At 40.9% G+C, this 23,684-nt stretch overlaps 1 protein-coding gene across 1 annotated transcript in view; it reads left to right on the top strand.

Moving 5' to 3' along the window:
- Nucleotides 1–23,684, top strand: part of TSPAN5 (tetraspanin 5) — an 83,621-nt gene that overhangs the window by 58,509 nt on the left and 1,428 nt on the right. Inside the window, exons 4-6 of the mRNA XM_089691645.1 lie at nucleotides 9,853–9,978; nucleotides 11,663–11,710; nucleotides 11,882–11,998. Of these exons, the coding sequence (XP_089547771.1) occupies nucleotides 9,853–9,978; nucleotides 11,663–11,710; nucleotides 11,882–11,998 (291 nt within the window). The remainder of the gene's footprint in view (nucleotides 1–9,852; nucleotides 9,979–11,662; nucleotides 11,711–11,881; nucleotides 11,999–23,684) is intronic.

Below are 23,684 nucleotides of genomic sequence, written 5' to 3'. Positions count from 1 at the left end.
GCGACTCAAGGGTCCTCGGGAAATAGGAGATCATGGGGCCCCCAGGTTTAAAGATGGCCGCCTTGCAGCAGCCATCTTTATGACGCAACATTAATGCGGCAGGCCTGCGTGGAGGGTCTCCGAGCTCAGTGACATGCGGAACGGCAGGAGACTGGAAGCTGGAAACCCAATAAAAGTGCCAAGAGCCTCTCATGGGTAGTGCCACCCTAAAGTGTTATTAACCAGTTGCTGCCCAGCCTATAGCCAGATAACAGCTTGTCCCTCCGGGTGGACGCCAAATGGCGTCCTTTCAGGCATTCGCAGGGCCGCTCTGCGGCGTGATCTGTCACCGGCCGTGTACCTCGGACACGGCCAATGACAGATCTGTGTACCGGCCCCGTTGCCAGTACCATGTCACCAATCACAGCAGGTCACATGACAGTTGTGTACAATGGATGGCTTTTTTTCATGCCATCCATTGTATACAAGTGTGTCTAGCTGTGAATGGTCACAGCGATCACATGCACAAGCTGGGCCAATCACAGCCCATCCGTGTCATGTGATTAGCCGTGGCCAAATCACAGCTAAGCTAAGCACAAACCCCCCCCCCAGAATTAATCAATGTCATTCAGGTAAATGCTTGCTTATAGCAAAGTAATTCTTTGCTATAAGCAAATTTTGTAAAAAAAAAAAAAAATACTGATCACTTCCCCAAGTAGTACAATGTTACTATGGTAACATTATACTACTTTGGTCATAGTGAAATATGAAAAATAAGTATTAAAAAAAAGAGAAAAAAAATGTAATAAAAAATTAAAACTAATAAAAAAAAAATCTTTTTTTTTTTCGTACTGTCACAAGTCATTGTCCCTGATCACCGCCATGCCAGTTTTATGATGATGCTGTACTGCACTGGTGACAGTATGTTAAAAAAAAAAAAGTGAAAATTGTTTTTTCAATTTCTGAAAAATTATGACAAAAAAATTACAACTTCAAAAAACTCACCATGCCTCTTATGAAATACGTCGGACTGTCTGCTTTGCAAAAAGTGGTAATTTGGGGGATATCTGTACTATTCTGACATTCTTGGACGTCAAGAAATTAGATTGGCTGTACTTCAGGATTGATCAATATTCAGATCTATACCATAGTTTGTGAACTCTATAACTTTCCTACAAACTAAAAAATACATCCTAATTTGGGTTATTTTCACCAAAGACATGTAGTAGAATACATCTTGGCATTCGCAGGGCCGCTCTGCGGCGTGATCTGTCACCGGCCGTGTACCTCGGACACGGCCAATGACAGATCTGTGTACCGGCCCCGTTGCCAGTACCATGTCACCAATCACAGCAGGTCACATGACAGTTGTGTACAATGGATGGCTTTTTTTCATCCCATCCATTGTATACAAGTGTGTCTAGCTGTGAATGGTCACAGCGATCACATGCACAAGCTGGGCCAATCACAGCCCATCCGTGTCATGTGATTAGCCGTGGCCAAATCACAGCTAAGCTAAGCACAAACCCCCCCGGAATTAATCAATGTCATTCAGGTAAATGCTTGCTTATAGCAAAGTAATTCTTTGCTATAAGCAAATTTTGTAAAAAAAAAAAAAAATACTGATCACTTCCCCAAGTAGTACAATGTTACTATGGTAACATTATACTACTTTGGTCATAGTGAAATATGAAAAATAAGTATTAAAAAAAAGAGAAAAAAAATGTAATAAAAAATTAAAACTAATAAAAAAAAAATCTTTTTTTTTTTCGTACTGTCACAAGTCATTGTCCCTGATCACCGCCATGCCAGTTTTATGATGATGCTGTACTGCACTGGTGACAGTATGTTAAAAAAAAAAAAAGTGAAAATTGTTTTTTACATTTTTTCAATTTCTGAAAAATTATGACAAAAAAATTACAACTTCAAAAAACTCACCATGCCTCTTATGAAATACGTCGGACTGTCTGCTTTGCAAAAAGTGGTAATTTGGGGGATATCTGTACTATTCTGACATTCTTGGACGTCAAGAAATTAGATTGGCTGTCAGTACTTCAGGATTGATCAATATTCAGATCTACACCATAGTTTGTGAACTCTATAACTTTCCTACAAACTAAAAAATACATCCTAATTTGGGTTATTTTCACCAAAGACATGTAGTAGAATACATCTTGGCCTAAATTTATGAAAAACAATTATTTATTTGCAAACTTATATAACAGAAACAAAGAAAAAAACATTTTTTAATCAAAATTTTCAATATTTTTTTGTTAATTTAGCAAAAAATAAAAACCCCAGCGGTGATTAAATACCACCAAAAGAAAGCTCTAGTTGTGTGAAGAAAATGATAAAATTTTAGTTTGGGTACAATGTTGTATGACCGCACAATTGTCATTCAAAGTGTGAGAGCGCTGAAACCTGAAAAATGGCCTGGGCAGGAAGGGGGTAAAAGTGCCCGTTATGGAAGTGGTTAAACCCACGGCAGTAAAATCAGTCTGTATATGCAGTAATGCGTGCTCGTTATACTCACTGTGGAACCTAATTGGTCAATCCTCCACATTGTGTGAAAAGGCTGTTTGATCCTGTCTTCTCTGATCCTCCCCTTCTGTCAATTTCCCCAACTCATCTCCTGAGCCTTGGGGGCAAGCTGCACATGCTCAATTTGGTGTGTATTGCTAGACAGGTTTTTTTTCTTGGGAAAGTGTATGTGATCAGCACAGGGCAAACTAAACTTTTGACATATATTGCTTCTAAGATATTAGATCAGAATGTTTAGGCAGTGGCCATATAGTGAAAAATACATTAAACAGCATTTAAAGCTGAATATTAACTTTATCTTAAAGTGATACTAAAGGCATAGATTTTTAAAAATAACAAGCATGTTATACTTACCTGCTCCGTGCAGTGGTTTTGCACAGAGCAGCCCCAGTCCTCCTTTTCTCAGATCCCCTGCAAGTGCTCCTGACTCCTCCCCCCTGCTGAGTGCCCCCAAAGCAAGCTGCTTGCTCTGGGGGGCACTCCTGCATTCTCACTCTCGAGCCACCTTTGTATGTTTATAGGACACACAGAGCATGGCTCAGCTGTGCCCCTGTTCCCACCTCACTGTCTATGATTGACCAGTGGCTCAGCTATTGAGTAGGGAGAGACCTGGGAAAGCCGCTACTCTTGTGCACATTGCTGGATCGGGCTCAGGTAAATATTGGGGGCACTGAGGGGGGAGGGGGCTTCTCACTAAAGGTTCTTTACTTTCATGCATAGAAGGCATGGAGGTAAAAAACCTTCAGCCTTTAGAACTACATTAAGTCTTGCTCAATTCTATGTTACTTTAAGTCTGGCTCTCTCCTGTACTAGGGTCACTTACTCTGATTTCACTGCAATGTGAAATAGAAACTACAGCATGTAAGAATGAGACCACCTCATTTCCTAGATGAAGAACCTTCAGCATCATCTAGCTTTTTCCTCCCCAGCCTTACTTTCCCTAAATCTGTCCTTTTATTCATTGGATTTCAGTTCTTTTAACCACCTCCTGCCCGCCATATCGTCCAATGACGGGTGCAAGGTGGTTCTCTCGTTCTGGGAGGACGTCATATGATGTCCTCCCATTCTCACCGCGCATGCGCGGCTCTGGGAGCACGCAGCGCGGTGATCGGCGGTGCGTTGTGTCCCTCGGACACAGCGGATCACTGATCTATGGAAAGAGCCGAAGATGTCGGCTCGGTCATGTGATCAGCTGTGTCCAATCACAGCTGATCACATGTAAACAGGGAAATGCCGGTTATCGGCATTTCTCTCCTCTCGAGCTGTCACACTGACAGCTCGAGAGGAGAGGAGAGCTGGTAATCAGCATTCCGCGGAGGGGACATGTACACTGATCATCAGGGCACTGATGATCAGTGTGCCCGGATGATCAGTGTGGCCCCAGAAGTGCCACCTGTCAGTGTCCGTCAGTGCCAGCTGTCAGTGCTGAACAGTGCCACGTGCCAGTGCCCATCAGTGCCACATCAATGCCACATATCAGTGCCTACCAGTGCATATCAATGCCACATATCAGTGCCCATCTGAGCTGCCTTTCAGTGTCACCCATCAGTGCCAGTCAGTGCCACCTATCTATGCCAATCAGTGCTGCCAATCAGTGCCACTTATCAGTGTCAGTCAGTGCCGCCTATCAGTGCTGCCTATCAGTGTGCATCAGTGCTGCCTATCAGTGCCAGTCAGTGCCGCCTAACAGTGCCAGTCAGTGCCGCCTAACAGTGCCAGTCAGTGCCGCCTATCAGTGCCCATCAGTGATGCCTGTCAATGCCCATCAGTGCCAACTACCAGTACCTCCTCATCAGTGCCACCTATCTGTGTCCATCAGTGCAGCCTATCAGTGCCCATCAGTGCAGCCTCATTAGCGCACATCAGTAAAGGAGAAAAATCACTTATTTACAAAATTTTATAACAAAAACTAAGAAAAAATGTTTTTTTTTCAAAATTTTTAGCAGTTTTTGGTTTGTTTAAGAAAAAATAAAAAACCCAAAGGTGATTAAATACCACCAAAATAAAGCTCTATCTGTCACAAAAAAATTATAAAAATTTAATATGGGTACAGTGTTGCACGACCGCGCAATTGTCACTCAAAGTGTGACAGCGCTGAAAACTGGAAATTGGCCTGGGCAGGAAGGGGGTATAAGTGCCCTGTAGACTAGTGGTTAATCATTCCAGCCAACTGCTGTTGAGAGGAGTACTGAGGCAAGATGCTCTGATGTTTTCAGGAAGCTATATACAACACCCCTCTGGCCCCTCACACCTCCAAGAGTACTGATTGTGTAAGTATTTAAAGTGTTACTAAACCCACAACAGTAAAATCAGTGTTTGTATACAGTAAAGCATGCTTGGTATACTCACTGTGGAACCTAAGGGGTTAACCTCCGCATTGTGTGAAAAGGCTGTTTGATCCTTTCTTCTCTGATCCTCCGTCTCCCACTGTCCCCAATCCTTATGCTGATAGAACAGAGCCTTGGGGGAATGCTGCACATCACATGCTCAGTTTGGTGTCTATTGCTAGAGAGTTTTTTTTATCTTGGAAGAGTGCATGTGATCAGCACAGGGCCAATCAGCACTGTCCAGACAGAGGGTGAGGGGTCCTGCAGTTTCATAGGACAGTCAGAGTTGAATGAGCACTCCTCCTACAAGCTTTAACCAGTGCTCAACTGGACACTGATAGAAGTCGCAAGACTACTCTAACTGCTGATGAGAAAAGGTATTTAGCATTTTATATTTACTAAAATAATTGCATTTCCATGTTCTGTGTACTGTGGGAGATCAGATATAGTGAATGCAGGATCACGGGTTTAGCAAGATTTTAAAGACTGTGGTAAAAATGTATGAGAAACAACATAACTAGCAGATGGAAGTACAATTTCCTAGCAGATAATGTTCCCAGTTTAAGCTGATTAGGCTGAAAATGATTAATGACTGCAAGAAACTACATGAAAACTGAGTTAACTCTTGGCTCTTCCACTTAGTACGATAAAAATTGTTTTCTTCTTTATCTGTTTCCTTTGTTACAGATAGCTTTTCCTGCATATTTTGTTTGCAATCCTAAAACAACCTCTGTAGTTATGAGATTGGTGATTATATAATTTACAACTAATTTGATCAAGAATAATATTTTTAAATGTTTTGAATATTTGGACCAATTAGACCTTAGTGCAAACAGTCAGCGCTGACAATTTGACCCCTTCACACAGAATATGTGCTTGTGCAGTATAAAGACATAGCTAAGGCAGTGTAGGCTTAGGAAAGACCAAATGGAACCGGAACACTAGTTCATTTTGGTCTTACTCAGGCATGCTGTATTCTCTTGATAATTTAGTCAATACAATATAAGATCATGGGCACCATTAGCAAGAAGGCACAAAGGTGTGTCCATGATAGAGTACTGTGATCGGTGTCTCTATTAGATGGACTAATTGGTAATATTGGTTGTAGGATGAGAGATAATTAGCTAGAAGGTTGGGGTATAGGTGGGGGGGACATAAAAAAAAAATTTGAAGGGTGTTGTCGTTTGGAGAAAATGACAAGTGCTTCCAGGAAGGACCAGGTGCATTCTGAATGTGACGGCGCTGACCAAAAAGGATCCATCTGATCCATCCTGGAAGTGCTAATGGAAAAGAGGTGGAAGAATGATTTCAAATCCCAAAACTGTTGGAGCAGCTGCGGGGCTCGGCAAGCACGGAGGTAAGTACAGTGGGACTATGAGGAAAGGTATTTGGTGTTAGCACACCTTTATATTTTTTCTGTAAAGGTGAACCAACCCTTTAAGCAGTTTTCCACACATGTAGCGTTGGACTGCATTAGGCAATGTTCCCTAACACAGTCCCAATGCTAGAAGAAAGCAATATGCCTTTTGTCCTATGGTCTCAGTTCACACCAATACACTGTGTTGGTGTGCGCTGAAAAAAAGTAGGACTTGTTGCATTTTTGTAAAATTTTGTAAACCCCCAAAGTTATATATTCTCTGAAAGTAGAAGCCTTGTTACAGTGTAGAGTAAAATTATGGTAGTTGCGATTTTTTATGTTGCATTATATTTGCTCAGTTATTTATCAAACACAAATTTGCAGGAAGAATACACTAAAATGAATTGCATTGCTTAAATAGATACCAAACATGTCACATCTTAAAACTGTGCATGGCTGTGGAATCACAAAAAACTTTGGTACCCAAAATTCTTCACAGACAACAGTTTAAAAGCCTTTAGGTCATCAGTTTAGAATTTTACTGTGAGCTATGGCCTCAGAATTATTGCTTTCAGTCTGACCTTTGTGATAACTCACATGTGTAGTGCAGTTGAGATTTTCATACATGTGCTTGCCCTAAGCTGTGGTGTTTTTATGGGGTGTGTGCGGGTGTGACAGGGGTGCTTTTATTTGTTTAATCTACAGTAATTCTTTTTTTTTTTACACTTTTAAATGTTTTAAACTTTATTGGTACAATAACCGAGTATGACAGCTGTGACCCCTGTCATTAGTCACAGGAGGAATCAGGGAATGCATGTTTCCCATGGTCCCAGGCTCCCTTGAGAGCCCCATAAAAGTGACCACCCAATCATTTTCAATGGAAAGCCTTTTTTCTGGCTCTTAATCCTTAATTTTTTATTAAAAGAAAAAAAACATGTTATATTTATCTGCTCTGTGCAATGGTGTTCAACAGAGCAGCTCCAATCCTCCTCTTCTGGGATCCTACGCCAGTGCTCCAGGCTGCTCCTCTTGACGAGTGCCCCAATAGAAAGCCGCTTGCCATGGAGGCACCTGTGTGGGCTCTCTCCTGAGCCACCCTGTTTGTGTCCGTTGCTTGGCCCCGCCCCTAGGTCCCTCATCACAGCCAATGGCTGTCACTTCTATTAATCTGCCCAGTGAGGAGGGAGACAGAGCCACTGCTCTTATGTACATCACTGGGGGGATCCTGCAGCACAGAAGGTTTTTTGCCTTAATCAATAGAATGCATTTCTATTAATTAATATTTAAGCCTGAATTGTTTTTAAATGTTGTTGCTGCCCTTGAAACTCATTCTGCAGATAGCATGTGCTTGGCTCACTATGTCACCGTATTGTTACTCTATGGGTAGTGCTACCCCCTTGTGTAGTATACAGAGGTATGGTTTCTCTTTTTTCTTAAGCAAAAATATAATTTTATATAAGGTAATACATTAATAGGATCACCCAAATTACCCTTGCTTCAAGAGGGACTGTGCCTGAAGAATGGAATTGACTTCTGGGCTTCTTATAGAAATTTTGTCTTCAGCAGAAAAGTGTAGGGTCCTTGGACCCCTCCCTTTCACTAATATTTGCTGGGATCCTATTGCCTATTTGTTATATTAGGGCTTCTTCACACTTGACTAAATTTCTAACTCTTACCAAATGCTCCTATAGCATTAGTATTGGCGTTAGACAGGTGTTAATGCACTTTAGCATGGACTTTAGTATGGGCATTAGACAGGTGTTAATGGACTTTATTATGGGCGTTAGACAGGTGCTAATGGAATTTAGCATATGCGGTAGACAGGTGTTAATAGACTTTAGTATGGGCTTTAGGCAGGTGTTAATGTACTTTAGTATGGGCGTTAGACAGATGTTAGTGGACTTTAGTATGGGCGGTAGACAGGTGTTAATGGACTTTAGTATGGGCGGTAGACAGGTGTTAATGGACTTTAGTATGGGCGGTAGACAGGTGTTAATGGACTTTAGTATGGGCGGTAGACAGGTGTTAATGGACTTTAGTATGGGCGTTAGGCAGGTGTTAGTGGACTTTAGTATGGGCGGTAGACAGGTGTTAATGGACTTTTGCATGGGCATTAGACAGGTGTTAATGGACTTTAGCATGGGCGTTAGACGGGTGTTAATGGACTTTAGTACGGGCGTTAGACGGGTGTTAATGGACTTTAGCATGGGTGTTAGACAAGTGTTAATGAGCTTTAGTATGGGCATTAGACAGGTGTTAATGGACTTTAGTATGGGCGTTAGAATGGTGTTAATGGACTTTAGTATGGGCGTTAGACATGTGTTAATGGACTTTAGTATGGGAGTTAGACAGGTGTTAATGGACTTTAGTATGGGCGGTAGACAAGTGTTAATGAGCTTTAGTATGGGCATTAGACAGGTGTTAATGGACTTTAGTATGGGCGTTAGAATGGTGTTAATGGACTTTAGTATGGGCGTTAGACATGTGTTAATGGACTTTAGTATGGGAGTTAGACAGGTGTTAATGGACTTTAGTATGGGCGGTAGACAAGTGTTAATGAGCTTTAGTATGGGCATTAGACAGGTGTTAATGGACTTTAGTATGGGCGGTAGACAGGTGTAAGTGGACTTTAGTATGGGCGGTAGACAGGTGTTAATGGACTTTGGTATGGGCGTTAGACAGGTGTTAATGGACTTTAGTATGGGCGTTAGACGGGTGTTAATGGACTTTAGCATGGGCATTAGACAGGTGTTAATGAGCTTTAGTATGGGCATTAGACAGGTGTTAATGGACTTTAGTATGGGCGTTAGACAAGTGTTAATGAGCTTTAGTATGGGCGTTAGACAGGTGTTAATGGACTTTAGCATGGGCATTAGACAGGTGTTAATGAGCTTTAGTATGGGCGTTAGACAGGTGTTAATGGACTTTAGTATGGGCATTAGACAGGTGTTAATGAGCTTTAGTATGGGCGTTAGACAGGTGTTAATGGACTTTAGTATGGGCGTTAGACAGGTGTTAATGAGCTTTAGTATGGGCGTTAGACAGGTGTTAATGGACTTTAGTATGGGCGTTAGACAGGTGTTAATGGACTTTAGTATGGGCATTAGACAGGTGTTAATGGACTTTAGTATGGGCGTTAGACAGGTGTTAATGGACTTTAGTATGGGCATTAGACAGGTGTTAATGAGCTTTAGTATGGGCATTAGACTGGCGTTAAAAACACTCCCCAAATGCCCTATGCACAGTTTTGCTGCATTTTGTAAGCTTTTTACAAGCGTTAAAACCTCACCACAAATGCCTATAATAAACTGTAATATTATTAACATGCAAACACACTGCGAACACCCTGCAAACACCTGCCAGTGCGTTTGCGGAGCATCACCGTAGACTTGAATGGAAGGCATTGAAAGGCCTCAAACTCCTTCAGACTTGACATGAAGCATGAATTTTGAAGCAACGCCTTGCTAACGCTTCATGTTTTGATAATGTGAACAACACTGTGTGCTGTCTATAGTATCATTTGCGTAGGCATTTGAATAGTCTTAAAACACCCCTCAAATTCCTGCTTTCAATGCCAGTGTGAACTAGGCCTTACTCTTTTCCTTTGCTGTTCTACATATCTAATAATTCTGTATCTGTTTTCTACAGTGGCAGTGTTGTGGTGCTTTTGGAGCTGACGACTGGAATCTAAATATTTACTTTAACTGCACAGATGCCAACGCTAGTCGTGAGCGATGTGGAGTGCCATTCTCCTGTTGCACTAAAGATCCTGCTGTAAGTTATTTCTGTTCTGCTCCATTTCCCTTGCCACTTATCGAAATGCACCTGATGTAAGATTTGTGCCTCTGAGCTTTCAGTACTTCCATTTCATGTGACCAAATGAACCCAGTTCAGCTTCCTTAAATCATAGAAGCATGTCACTCCGCAGTTCATTCCTGGCCCTCCTGTCTCATCACCCGGGAGTTAAATGACAGAGGAAGAATTCTGCATGACGTTTTGCTTATGTTAGAGCTGGAGAATGCACAGTGATGTTGCTCCTTTACAGCGCACAAAATCTGGTCTGTTTCCCATCTACAATGTTCAAGTCTTGTAATATTGCAGCCTGATAATATGGGGTACATTTTATTTCATAGACTGATCTCCTGGCAGTACTGAAGCTGCACGCTCTTTTCTGGCATGGTGTACTTTGCTTGGAAGGATGATGGAATTATAATTTGGCTGGCATTACAAGATTTAAAAAAGCAATTGGAACTGCATTGCTCTTACTGATAACTATGATTTTCTTTCTGTTCAGATGTTTATGGCTTTGCGTTCATTGTAAAATACATTTCACAAAGCTGTTAACAAAGAAAGGTGTCATTTTAATGAGCATAGCCGAAAAAATTGCTAAAACTGTTGTGGCTTCGTAGTGTTACAAATTACCATCCAACATGATTCAAGAAACAAGCTATCCACAGTTCTGACCCCGTGTAATAATACAGAAGAATCATTGAAGGATTAATGTTCTTATTTTGCCATGGTGATAACAAACTTACATATAAATGTATATACAGTATATATGTGTGTGTATGTATATATATGTATACTGTATATACACACACACACTGTGTGTATGTATGTATGTATATATATATATATATACACACACACTGTGTATATATATATATATATATATATATATATATATATATATATATAAAATCCATCAGTACAGTAACATGACAGGACCACGTCATGTTTTTAGCAGAAAGCTAAAAGCCAGGTCAATGGAAAATTTAGAGAAGAAAGGCAAATGGAACAATTGAATCACTTCACCGATCTTTTCTAAATAGGACCTTTACTAATATATTGGGTTAGGACTTTTACTTATATATAGGGTTAAGCTTGAACTTGGGGTCTTTAATAACAAAATAAATGGTTTATACATATCCATATGACTTCTGCACTGTCATTCCGATGATTGGTTGCTCATGCAGGCAAGAACCCCGTTATAGACAAGAAAGAGGGGAGTCAAGTGTTCCCCATACTGAGAAGTTGACTCAGTTTCTAGGATTTCCTGACAATATATCAGGGTGGTGGGGGAGAGCGAAAGCGGTAAATATTGGCTTCTTATGGTCCATCTTGTAAAGTACATCTGTTGTGTATGGACACAGCTGAATTACCATGTAAGCCAGGCAATAAATGGGATCTTCTTTTGCAGCATCTCTGGGAACTTCCTGGTTCCCATATAACTACCTGTGTAGACAGTGTGCTAACTGACAGCGAAGCATGCTGGAAAATAGTTTTTTATAACAAACAGTGAGAAAAATGGTAATGTAGGTCTAAATTCAATTAATAAATCACAAGTAAGCTATGAAAGTAAAAAGGGGAAAACCGTTCTTTAGCAAACTGTCAGATACTGTTAGCGTGTGATATTTATATATTTACAATAACATATTCTTCTTCTTATAACTTTTAGGAAGATGTCATCAACACTCAGTGTGGCTATGATGTCCGACAAAAGCCAGTGAGTACAAGAGGGCTGTCCAGCTGTGTTTTATGATTAATGTTTCTTAAGATAATACATTTCCATGACACTGTTAGTTAACATTAACCTTCAGAAGTTTATGTCTTTTATATGTAATTAGTACGGAACAAATACTTTTGAATTGCTGTGATTATTTTTTTTTACATTTAGGAATTAGACCAGCAAGCCACCATTCACACCAAGGGTTGCGTTCCTCAGTTTGAGAAATGGCTGCAAGACAACCTAACCATTGTGGCTGGGGTATTTATTGGCATTGCCCTTCTACAGGTAAGTAAGCTTGATTGCAAGAATGGTAATATCAAGAGGGAATCAAACTTTATTATTATAGCAGGTTGCCTGATCCACATCTCTCCTGCAGTCTGTTCAGAGTTGGCAAATAAAATTACCCACTGCTCTGGTGAATTTGTAAAGAAGACCTGTGGAGAAAGAAAGTGTGACTGCAGTTAAAGTAACCCTTTCCTTTCCACTATTAAGATAATGCCTGAATTAAGAATAATAACTTTTAAATGGATCTTTAATATACATATACAGTGCTCAGCATAAATGAGTGCGCCCCAACAGATTTGTCAGAAAACCTTTACTGTCCTTTCAGAATCAACCTTTTCTATGTGACACTATACTACAAAATACTCCCACAAATGCGGCCCATTGATTGCAAACAAGATTTGTTAATTTGCACACATAAAAAAAAGTATTATTCCTCACAAATGTATTCAGGACCATATTGCAAAAATGAATACACCCCAATGAAAGCCTTAGGAGCAAAGCTAAATTTTAGACAACAAAATCCTAATTAACAAGAATTCAAATACAGGTGAGTCTAATTATTCATTAAACAGGTGTCCAGCAGACAGTTGATTATAAAAGGGTGTTACTTAACAAAGAAAATCCCTTCCCATTTCTTGCTGTCAGCAATGGCACCACATGGAAGAGTAATGTCACAAGGCCTGAGAAAAAAAATAATTTCTTTACACAAGAAAGGTGAAGGCTACAAGAAAATCAGCAAAGCTTTACTTATCAGTCAAAATACTGTAGCAAAAGTGATACAAAAAGTTAACAAAGATGGAACTGCAACCATCTCACGGAGACGTCCAGGCCATACACAGAAGTTAACACCTCGACAGGAGTGTCTTTTGATGAGGAGTGAAGAATATCGCGATGCAAATTCACTGCAGTTAGCTAAAGAAGTAGAAAGCAAACTGGGGTGATTGTTTCCCGTGACACAATACGGAGTACACTGCAGAGGAATGGCATGCATGAGTGTCGTTCATGAAGGAAGCCTCTCCTAAAGCCCATGCACAAAAAAGCCCGCCTAGAATTTGCCAGTGCCCATTCTGAAAAAGAAGACGACTGCTGGGACTCTACTCTGGAGTGATGAGATCAATGTTTTTGGAACTGATGGCTTCAAAACTGTATGGTGTTGCAAAGGTGAGGAGTACAAAGAAAAATGAATGGTGCCTTTAATGAAACATGGTGGTGGCAGTGTCCTTCTGTGGGGCTTCATGAGTGCTGCTGGTGTTGGGGAGATGCATTTCATTGATGGTATCATGAATTCACAGATGTATTGCTCTATATTGAAAGGGAAAATGCTACCATCACTCCGTGCCCTTGGTCGTTGTGCACTTTTCCAACATGACAATGATCCAAAACACACATCTAATGCCACTGTTGCCACTGTTTCTGAAGAAGAACAAGGTGAAAGTGATTCAGTGGCCAAGTATGACTCCTGATCTGAACCCATCAAACACTTATGGGGAATTCTGAAGAGACAAGTTGAGCATTACTCTCCATCCAGCATCCAGGCTCTAAAAGACGTCATTCTTGAAGAATGGAAAAAGATAGATGTTGCAATATGTTGGCAATTTGTTAATTCCATGCCTAGAAGACTTGGTGCTGTCCTTACAAATCATAGAGGTCACACAAAATACTAGATGTAGTTTTTGTTGTGGGGTGTATTCATTTTTGCATCAACCAATATGAGTAAAACTGAAGATTTTGAAATCTAAGTTATATTATTAACCTTACTTTCATGTAGTGAGCTAAACAAATGTAAGACTCAGTTTTGTCAAAATATTGGAAATTGTTCTTGTGTTCATTGAGATATTGTTTTAAATCTCACTTTTCTAATGGGGTGTACTCATTTATGCTTAGCACTGTACAGTATCTATTTGAAGATCGGAAAATTAAAGCTGAACTTCAGGAATTCAGTCACTTTGTAAAATGTTTTGGAACCTCACATATCTGTTTTGTTTACAACTGACAGTTTTGCTAAGCACTGGGAGTGCAGGTATCACTACACTTCTGGTGCTTGGACAGGAGGTATGCTCCTTTCTCACACACAGCAATTCTAGCTGAACCTCCCCTCTGCTGTTCATTCATAGGAGGCTTTGTATTTGTATATGGGTTCATATAATACAAAGTGCTCTGTGATTGGCCAGATGGAAGGGCGGGCACAATGGCTGCATGTGACTCTGCAGCTGCAGGAGCTGAGCCCAGGAGGTCCAGCGCTAGAAGTATAGCAAAAGCCATGCTCCCAGCACTCAATAAAAATGTCAGTTGTATATTAAAGAGATAAGTATACGAGGTGGCATGCACCTCATTGGACTTAATGTCTAGTAATCCAGCGCATTTTTCAAAGTGTCTGAAGTCTTCACTTTAGCTTTAAGGGCCTTCTTCCTGTATACCTCAGGTTGCTGCCTGATGGGAAAATCCTGTGTATCCAGTTGGAAGTTGCATAAGATGGAAGTGAGCAAGCCAGCCTTAGACTTTTTATGTCTAGGACAATTCTTTACTGGTTAAATAAAATATATGGTCCAAGGTTAAGGTTGGGAGAACAGAGATCCCCTATATATATTTCCTATGGCTTCCAGCAGCACTCATAATATTAATAATTTCTATCAAAAGTAAGTAGTCAGCACATAGGAATCTCCCTGAAGTCTATGCTCTGGCACTTTATTGCAAATCTGAGATTCATTTCATTGTAGGACTGTAAGCAGAAAGGAACAGACACAAGGCAGAAAAGCAATATGTCCATTCCCTGAAGTTTCCAGCCAGAGATTTTAGTTCTAGACTCTTGACTAATCTTAACTTATGATCCTGTCATAATAGATTAATGAGTGCTGTCACTGCCAGAGCATGTCAAAAGCTGTGAATCTGTGAACTGTTAGTATTTAGTGAGTTTAGGATCGGGAACCAGGGTACATCAGAACTCAACCCTCACTTTTATTGTGGGTCATTGACTCCAGAAAAGACAGTGACACCACCAGGAACTTGTTGCATTTAAAACAAGTCAGCAGTCACAGCGCCATTTTAGGTAACTGTGTGCATTGGATAGTGTGCAGATGTTTTTACCATGGATTGATTGGACATGATTGAATAACAAATTGGCTTTGTCAGAGGATTTGGGGTTAAGTGACATTAGCTGGCTTTTGTCTATACCTACTGTTTACTGGTATCTATGGAAACCCTTCCGCCATTTGATAGCAGGCTTTATTCCTCCCTAATCCAACAGAAGCCAAATCTCCACTGATCTTAAAGGGACAAGCGCTCTGACCAAAACGTTTGTAGGTCAATATTTTAGGTGAGAGGCTGGTGGTGGTGGTTGTATCACTAAAGGTGAAAGTGCATGAAGACAGGTGTATTCACTAAGGAATTGGTGTGGTGAACCAGGAACAGCCAATAGGGCAGCCACTAAGGACTATTATTTTATGTATTTATTGCTTTGTGGAAATTTTTGACTGTCTTTGGTATTTATGGTATATATTAAGTGACGTATGTTTTTATACACATGTATGACTAGTGTATTTATTTAGTGCAGTGCTGGATCCTTTAGTTTATATATGTTTTATGTGTATGAAGGGGGTAAAGAGCACTGAACTAGTTTTTTAGGGAAAAGCTTGGACATTATGCAGATTGCCTATTGCTGGTTCCCCTGAAAACAGTCATCCTAGGATTCTTCTGCGATATACAGACTGGATAACTTTCGTCCACTCCAAAACTTACTTGATCAGGTTATTAAAAATCTTTTATATAATTACACTGGCCATACATTATACAATTTTCTTGAGAATTTAGATTGACCAAAAACCATATAATACGAGGTAAAACCTAAACAACACTTTCAATTGTATCCAGTTAGGCAGGACCATGCACTACATAGTTGAAGGTAAATCTAAAGGAAATTGGGCAAAAATTGGACAGACATTTATAAGAAAATTGTATAGTATATGGCCAGCCTTAGGCTGGCCATACATTATACAATTTTCTTTAGAATTTTGCTTTAGATTTACCAAAAAACATAATACGAGGTCAAACCTAAAGAAAAAAACTTTCAATTGTATCCAATTGGGAAAGACCATTCACTACATAGTTGAAGGTAAATCAAAAGGAAATTGGGCAGAAATTGGACAGAAAATTGTATAGTGTATGGCCAGGCTAAGGCTGGCCATACACTATACTATTTTCTGTTCAATTTCTGCTCAATTTCCTTTAGATTTACCTTCAAGTATGTAGTGCAAGGGCTTGCCTAATTGGATACAGCTGAAATTGGTTAGGTTTGACCTCATATTATATGGTTTTTGGTAAATCTAAAGCAATTTTCTAAAGAAAATTGTATAGTGTATGGCCAGCCCTATGCAGGCCATAGATGGGTCGAAAACCGGCCATTTTTTTTCAGCCAAAAGAAAAATCATCTGATTTTCGTACTGTGTGTGGGTTAGTTCGTCACCCGTTTTTTGAGTTTTTTTTCTCTTTTGGATTATCGGTCATGTTGGGAAATTTTCGAAAAACAACCGATATTCTCCTCATTGATGGTCAAACCGTACGATCATTTTTACGAAAATTTTATGCGCATGTGCAATGACCTGGAAAGAAAAGAAGTTTCTCGCATATGAAATTTCATTTCCGGAACAAAATGGGTAACAAAGGTCACAAAATTACACCATTTCCTGTTACAGGTTAAGATTTTCACGGCTTAATCGGCCGAGTTTAGTAATCATTGGTGGTTACGTCGGATATAAGACCGACCGATATTTCGTTTATCGAACGAAAAATCGGAATAATTTCGTACCATCTATGGCCTGCATTAGTCATGGTTCTTCTCCTTAGCCATGTGATGTAGTCTGGTAATAGTGAGGCCTTTGTGTATGCCAACATTTCAGTGTATAAACAAACCTTTCTTCTAGGCACAGTAACAGAATTCCAATCATCTGAAAAGACTTCAGTCATCGCTCATTGTTTTTATACATTGTGCATGAATTGTATTTGAAATAAGCTACATAATCACAGATATTCACCACTGGATATACATAACCAGACTGCTTATTAGACAATCTGAGAATGTATTATTTGACCTCTTGGATACATTAGCCTTCAACAAAGTGTTTGTCCTATTCTTCTTTGTTTTTCACAAGTATTCTTATAAGCAATGACATCTAGTCAATGAGCATGCTATATTCATCAAGATGACCCAATGCATTGAGGTTGAAAGGTACAATCCATCCAAACTCAGTAATGTAGCCTGAAAATGCATACAGGGGACACATACAACCCAGGGCTTTAATTTTTCATTCTGGCAATACTTATTTACACCCTGTCATCCTGCTCTGAAAAATTCTCTGCAACCCAGTATTCCTGTGATTCTGCAGGCTAGGCATTCTCTTCCCCTGTTCATAGTTCTCCAAGCAGTTTAATTACACACAAGAAAGCCAATCTAGTTATAACACCCCCCAGTTATTAAGACAGAAATTATTTATGTCTCTCCTCCTCGTCCACTGAAGGAAGCATAGTTGCATTTAGATCTCAGAGAGAAAGGTTAAACAGAAATAGCTCTAAACCTTTTCTTGTTTTGGATAGAGTAGGGTTAAATCCCTGGCAGCCTTTCTTTGTGTCCCGTTGGGGAGATTTCCCTTTACTTCCTGTCTCATATGCACACCATGAAGTGAGAGAAAGTCTCACAGACAGGTGGATCTCACTATGTAGTGACAATGGTGCCTTTTTTCCCTCACTTTCAGCCCCAGGTGACAATGTTGCTATAAAAATTTCAAAGGGTTGTTACGCCTTTAAAATTCTTGAAAAAAAATTCATATACTATCCATTTTGTAATTTTATTTTATTATAGTTGCAGTTCAAATACTACTGTAAAATTGCTTAATGGAAGTTATGATGGTATGAGGGTTTTCTGTGAACAGATGTGCTCCGCTCACTGTTTTTCCCTAGACGTCTGCACAGAGATGGAGACTGCATTAGGAACATCCCCTGTAATGGGCATTTACATTTTCCTGAAATACTTTTCAAAGACCCAGCATGTCTCCAGTTTTTGTGTCCTAATTTTTCCATTGAATTTATGTCCTCAGTAATTTCAATCTTTGCTGACACAACTTCTTCAGCTGCTCTCTATATAGAGAGAGTGTTTCCTCAGCCTCACATTCGATGCCAAAAGTAGACCCTGCTGAAATGGATGTGTGGGGCCTGCCTGGCATGTTGCTTTTGGGCACTGGGATCTGTATTTTGGCTGTTTCCAGACCAGAATATGCTGGGTTAGAGGGGAAGCCCTTTTCATGTTCAAAGTTGTGGCAGAGCACCAGGTGTGACCCTGTCTTTTACTCTTACGTTGTGAGCAAGGCTGTTCACAGCACAGAGAGCTTCCTCACTCTTTGCACCATTTAGAGTCTTTTCAAATTTCCTGCCACTGTTCGTTTTACTACAGTAAGGGATTAGGGATGAGGGACTGCTCTTCCCCATTATTCAGCCTGGAGGAACCGTCATCCTGCTGCTGCTCCAGAAGCACCATACGGATCTTCAGTCTCTGGTCTATTTCCACTGCCCACTTATAGCGACCTGGTAGCCACCTGCCATATACAGTTGCAAGAAAAAGTATGTGAACCCCTTGGGATTACGTGGAGTTTTGCATGAATTGGGCATAAAATGTGCTCTGAACGTCATCTAAGTCACAACAATAGAAGAACACAGTCTGCTGAACATAATACTACACAAACATTAGATGTTGCCATGGTTTAATTGCACATAACATGTAAACATTCACAGTGCAGGGAGGAAAAAGTATGTGAGGCCCTAGCTTAATGACTTCTCCCAGAGCTAATTGGAGCCAGGAGTGAGCCAACCTTGACTCCAATCAGTGTGATGATATTGGATGTGTTGCTGACAGCTGTTCTGCCCTTAAAAAACACACACCTGTTTTGGGTTTACTGGTTTCAAGAAGCACTGTCTGATGTGAACCATGCCTCGCAGAAAAGAGCTCTCAGAAGACCTACGATCAAGAATTGTTGACTTGCATGAAGCTGGAAAGGGTTACAGAAGTATCTCCAAAAGCCTTGATGTTCATGTGTCCACGGTAAGACAGACTGTCTACAAATGGAGAAAGTTTAGCACTGTTGCTACTCTCCCTAGGAGAGGTCGTCCTGTAAAAATGACTGCAAGAGCACAGCGCAGAATGCTGCATGAGGTAAAGAAGAATCCCAGAGTGTCAGCTAAAGACCTACAGAAATCTCTGGCACATGCTAACATTTTTGTTGACACATCTACAATAAGGAAAACATTAAACAAGAATGGAGTACATGGGAGGACACCACGGAGGAAGCCATTGCTGTCCAAAAAGAATATTGCAGCACGTTTGAAGTTTGCAAAAGAGCACCTGAATGTTCCACAGCACTACTGGCAAAATATACTGTGGACAGATGAAACCAAGATTGAGTTGTTTGGGAAGAACACACAACACTATGTGTGGAGAAAAAAAGGCACAGCACACCAACATCAAAACCTCATCCCCACTGTAAAACATGGCGGAGGGAGCATCATGGTTTGGGGCTGCTTTGCTGCCTCAGGGCCTGGACGGATTGTTGTCATTGATGGGAAAATTAATTCCAGAGTTTATCAAGACATTTTGCAGGAAAACGTACGACCATCTGTCCGCCAACTGAAGCTCCGCAGAGGATGAGAGATGCAACAGGACAATGACCCAAAGCATACAATAATTCAACAAAACAATGGCTGCAACAGCACAGAATACGCCTTCTGGAGTGGCCCAGTCAGAGTCCTGACCTCAACCCGATTGAAATGCTGTGGCATGACCTTAAGAGAGCGATTCACACCAGACATCCCAAGAATATTGCTATACTGAAACAGTTTTGTGAAGAGGAGTGGTCCAAAATGACTCCAGATCGTTGTGCAGGTGTGATCTGCAACTACAGGAAATGTTTGGTTGAGGTTATTGCTGCCAAAGGAGGGTCAACCAGTTATTAAGTCCAAAGGTTCACATACTTTTTCCTCCCTGCACTGTGCATGTTTACATGTTATGTGCAATTAAACCATGGCAACATCAAATGTTTGTGTAGTATTATGTTCAGCAAACTGTGTTCTTCTATTGTTGTGACTTAGATGACGTTCAGAGCACATTTTATGCCCAATTCATGCAAAACTCCACGTAATCCCAAGGGGTTCACATACTTTTTCTTGCAACTGTACAATCCTCATTAGCATCAGCTGCCTTGGTTTCTGAATACTCAAGGCTTCATATTGTGCCTCGTTCCATTATGGCTGAACAAAAGGCATTTGCCAAAACACAGAGAGGACAACCCCACTACTAAGTGTAAAGGTTACATACTTCCCTAGTGGTTCTAGGGATGTTTACTCAGTATCCCCAGAAGGACCACATACTTGTTATCTATAACCTGAGGCCCGTATCATTATAGGGTTATCTTCATCTGAGCCTTCCTCAGTTCTATCACTTGAGGCTGAGGTACATCTTATCCACTGAGGTCTTCTTAACTGTTTGTGCTCAGCTACTAGGGCACCCTGTCTGCAGAGGCTCTAAGCGCTCACCAGCACCATCCCCTGCATAGGCAGTGTATCTTACCAGGTCATGCTGAGTTCCCTGCACTCAGGAAACCCATTGTACCTGGTTAAGTGAGAATTTGGCTTTGGGAGTACCCTACACCTAAGATTACACTCTTTTCTTCAGACATTCTCAGATACTGTTTAACCCCTTGTGGTACCTGGTATCCCTCACATTCAACTTCTCCAGAGGGATCCTATGACCTACAAAGTCAGCTGGGACCAGTTTCTACTGCTCCCTTTCTTAACAAGGACCTAGATTTTGTTTCCTTCAGGAGCACTTGCTACTTCTCAAAGCACCGGCTTATGTTCACCCTAGTGCCCTTTCCTAACATCCCCATTGAGGATGTCCTGCTAAAGAAGTCTACACCCTGTGTGTCATTGGACCCTTCATTAACTGTCAAGAAAATGTTCCTCAGAGTCTAGTAGGGTGTTGAAGGAATACCCTTTTAACATAGTCCCCCTTTTCTCTTGATGACTCTCAATCCTTTTCAGTCTCCTCCTCCTACACTTTGGGTGCCTGGACCCGGGGTGACACATCCAGATGGTCTCTATGAACCCGGAAGTGTAAAGGTCATATGCATTGGACCCATGAAAAGTTGTATTTGACAGCCATTTTGTTCAAGTCTCAATTCATCCAAGCCATTTTGTCAGAAGAGACATAGCCACAGTGATCTTTCCCCCTCTCTTCTCCTTCAGGTTTTAAAACCCACAATCTCTTGCATTTCAGACACCTCTTATCAGTCTGTTAATAAGACTAGCAGAATCTAACCCCAGTACATGTCTCAGTGCCTCATAAAACTGTTCAATGCTGTAGAATAATATGCAAGTTAGCAGACTGTAACGTAGTTATTCAAACAAATGAATACCTATAGAAAACTGTATCTGGGCCCTGGTCATAAACACAGTGACATTCCAGCAGCCATACCTTTGACTTGGTAATTGGTCAGATCATTTCTGACAACATTCCCCTCCCAAGCAAGAAAAGGAGGCTGTCCTTGCAGTTTTCAGCTCTCGTGTGCCATCAAACAAAGGAAGATCTGTCAAGTTATGAAACCAATACAGGTGAAAAATTAGAATATTGTGCAAAAGTTCATTTATTTCAGTAATGCAACTTAAAAGGTGAAACTAAAACATGAGATAGACTCTGGGCTAAAGAAAAACAGACCTGGTCTGTTGCTCAGTGGTCCAAAGTCCTCTTTTCTAATGAGAGCAACTTTTGCATCTCATTTGGAAACCAAGGACCCAGAGTATGGAGGAAGAATGGAGAGGCACACACTGCAAGATGCTTGAAGTCCAGTGTGAAGTTTCCACAGTCTGTGTTGATTTGGGGAGCCATGTCATCTGCTGGTGTTGGTCCACTGTGCTTCATTAAGTCCAGGGTCAACACAGCCGTCTATCAGGAGATTTTGGAGCACTTCATGCTTCCTTCCGCAGACGAGCTTTATGCAGGACTTGGCACCTGCCCACGCTGCCAAAAGCACCAAAACCTGGTTCAATGACCGCGGAATTACTGTGCTTGATTGGCCAGCAAACTCGCCTGACCTGAACCCCATAGAGAATCTATGGGGCATTGCCAAGAGAAAGATGAGAGACATGAGACCGAACAATGCAGAAGAGTTGAAGGCTGCTATTGAAGCATCCTGGTCTTCCATAACACCTCAGCAGTACCACGGGCTGATAGCTTCCATGCCACGCCGCATTGAGGCAGTAATTGCTGCAAAAGGGGCCCAAACCAAGTACTGAGTACATATGCATGCTTAAACTTTTCAGAGGTCCGATATTGTTCTATGAACAATCCCTGTTTTATTGATTGCATGTAATATTCTAATTTTCTGAGATTGTGGATTTGGGGTTTTCATGAGCTGTAAGCCATAATCATCACAGTTATGACAAATCACGGCTTGAACTATCTTGCTTTGCATGTAATGAGTCTATCTCATATATTAGTTTCACCTTTTAAGTTGCATTACTGAAATAAATGAACTTTTGCACAATATTCTAATTTTCCGAGTTTCACTTGTATATCACCTTGCTCATTGACTGAAGTCTGCTGAAACTCCATTGCCTTGCTGTCTCTTTGTTTTCTTGTAATGCCTTTTTTTCTGTAAATATTTTATGTACACCATTTTTACCTTTTCATTATTAAACCATATTTTGAAATATTATAAAACTGTCTCTAATGCTCTAATACAAACAAAAGCATCCCTGTCTCCTGAAGAGCACTACTGTAGTGTAAATCTCTGAATATACCTGTCTGTGGTGACAGTGTGTGTGTTACAGACGTTTATTCTAAAATCATAGTTGATATTGCTAACATTGGGAACGTTCTCTACTTCTCAGTAAAAAAAAGTAGGTGATGATAGTTTAGAGAGTTAATTGCTTACTTAACTAAACCCAGTGACAATCACTCTCAGCCTGTTGTCCCTTCAGTTGTGGTCCAGCAGGCTGGACAGTTGTTGTGCAGGTGAGGCTGAGAGTGTCAGTGTTGCAATCAGGTGTGAGGTTGACCAGTAATTTGTCACAAATCAGTGAAAAGGGCAGTGGTCTGACCCACGTTTGTCACAGGAAGTACCTGGCTTGACCCAGTTTTTTCAGTTTCTTGGGGTTTTTTTTTTCCTTGCCCCAGGAAGACTCCACTTGCTAAGGTATACCCATACCTGTGGTTTATGTCTGGCTCCCCAGAACAGATAGTCCCCTGTTCATTGGGGAGTTGGCTTCTGGAGGTGAACTCTGTTGAACATCACCTAGGTGTTGCAGGACCTTCACCTCCAGGAAGGTTTCCACCCTGTGACAGGGCAGGTGGCTTGGCTGCTACACTAAATGATGCTGAGAGTTCTACTCTCAACCATACAGTGTTGGGTTGCATTGGCTTTTTGACATCCTTAGACAGAGACCTCCACACCCAATGAAGTGGTCTCAGTGAGTGATGATCCTCACACTCTTTGGATATCCTATTTGTGAATTTTGATGCCTGGCAGGCAACTTAATTCCTGTCATGGAACTTTCTTTCCCTGATCCTAAGGGTGAGGTCTTCACATATAGATCAGCTCTTATGGACCTGTTCTCATGTGGGCTTGTCACAGTGTCATTTTCTGTATAC

The sequence above is a fragment of the Staurois parvus genome, unplaced genomic scaffold, assembly GCF_062004578.1.
Source record: "Staurois parvus isolate SC_StPar_1 unplaced genomic scaffold, SC_StPar_1.0 ptg000566l, whole genome shotgun sequence".
Taxonomy (NCBI): domain Eukaryota; kingdom Metazoa; phylum Chordata; class Amphibia; order Anura; family Ranidae; genus Staurois; species Staurois parvus.
Note: the sequence above shows the minus strand (reverse complement) of the source record. Positions and strands in the feature narration are given on the sequence as shown.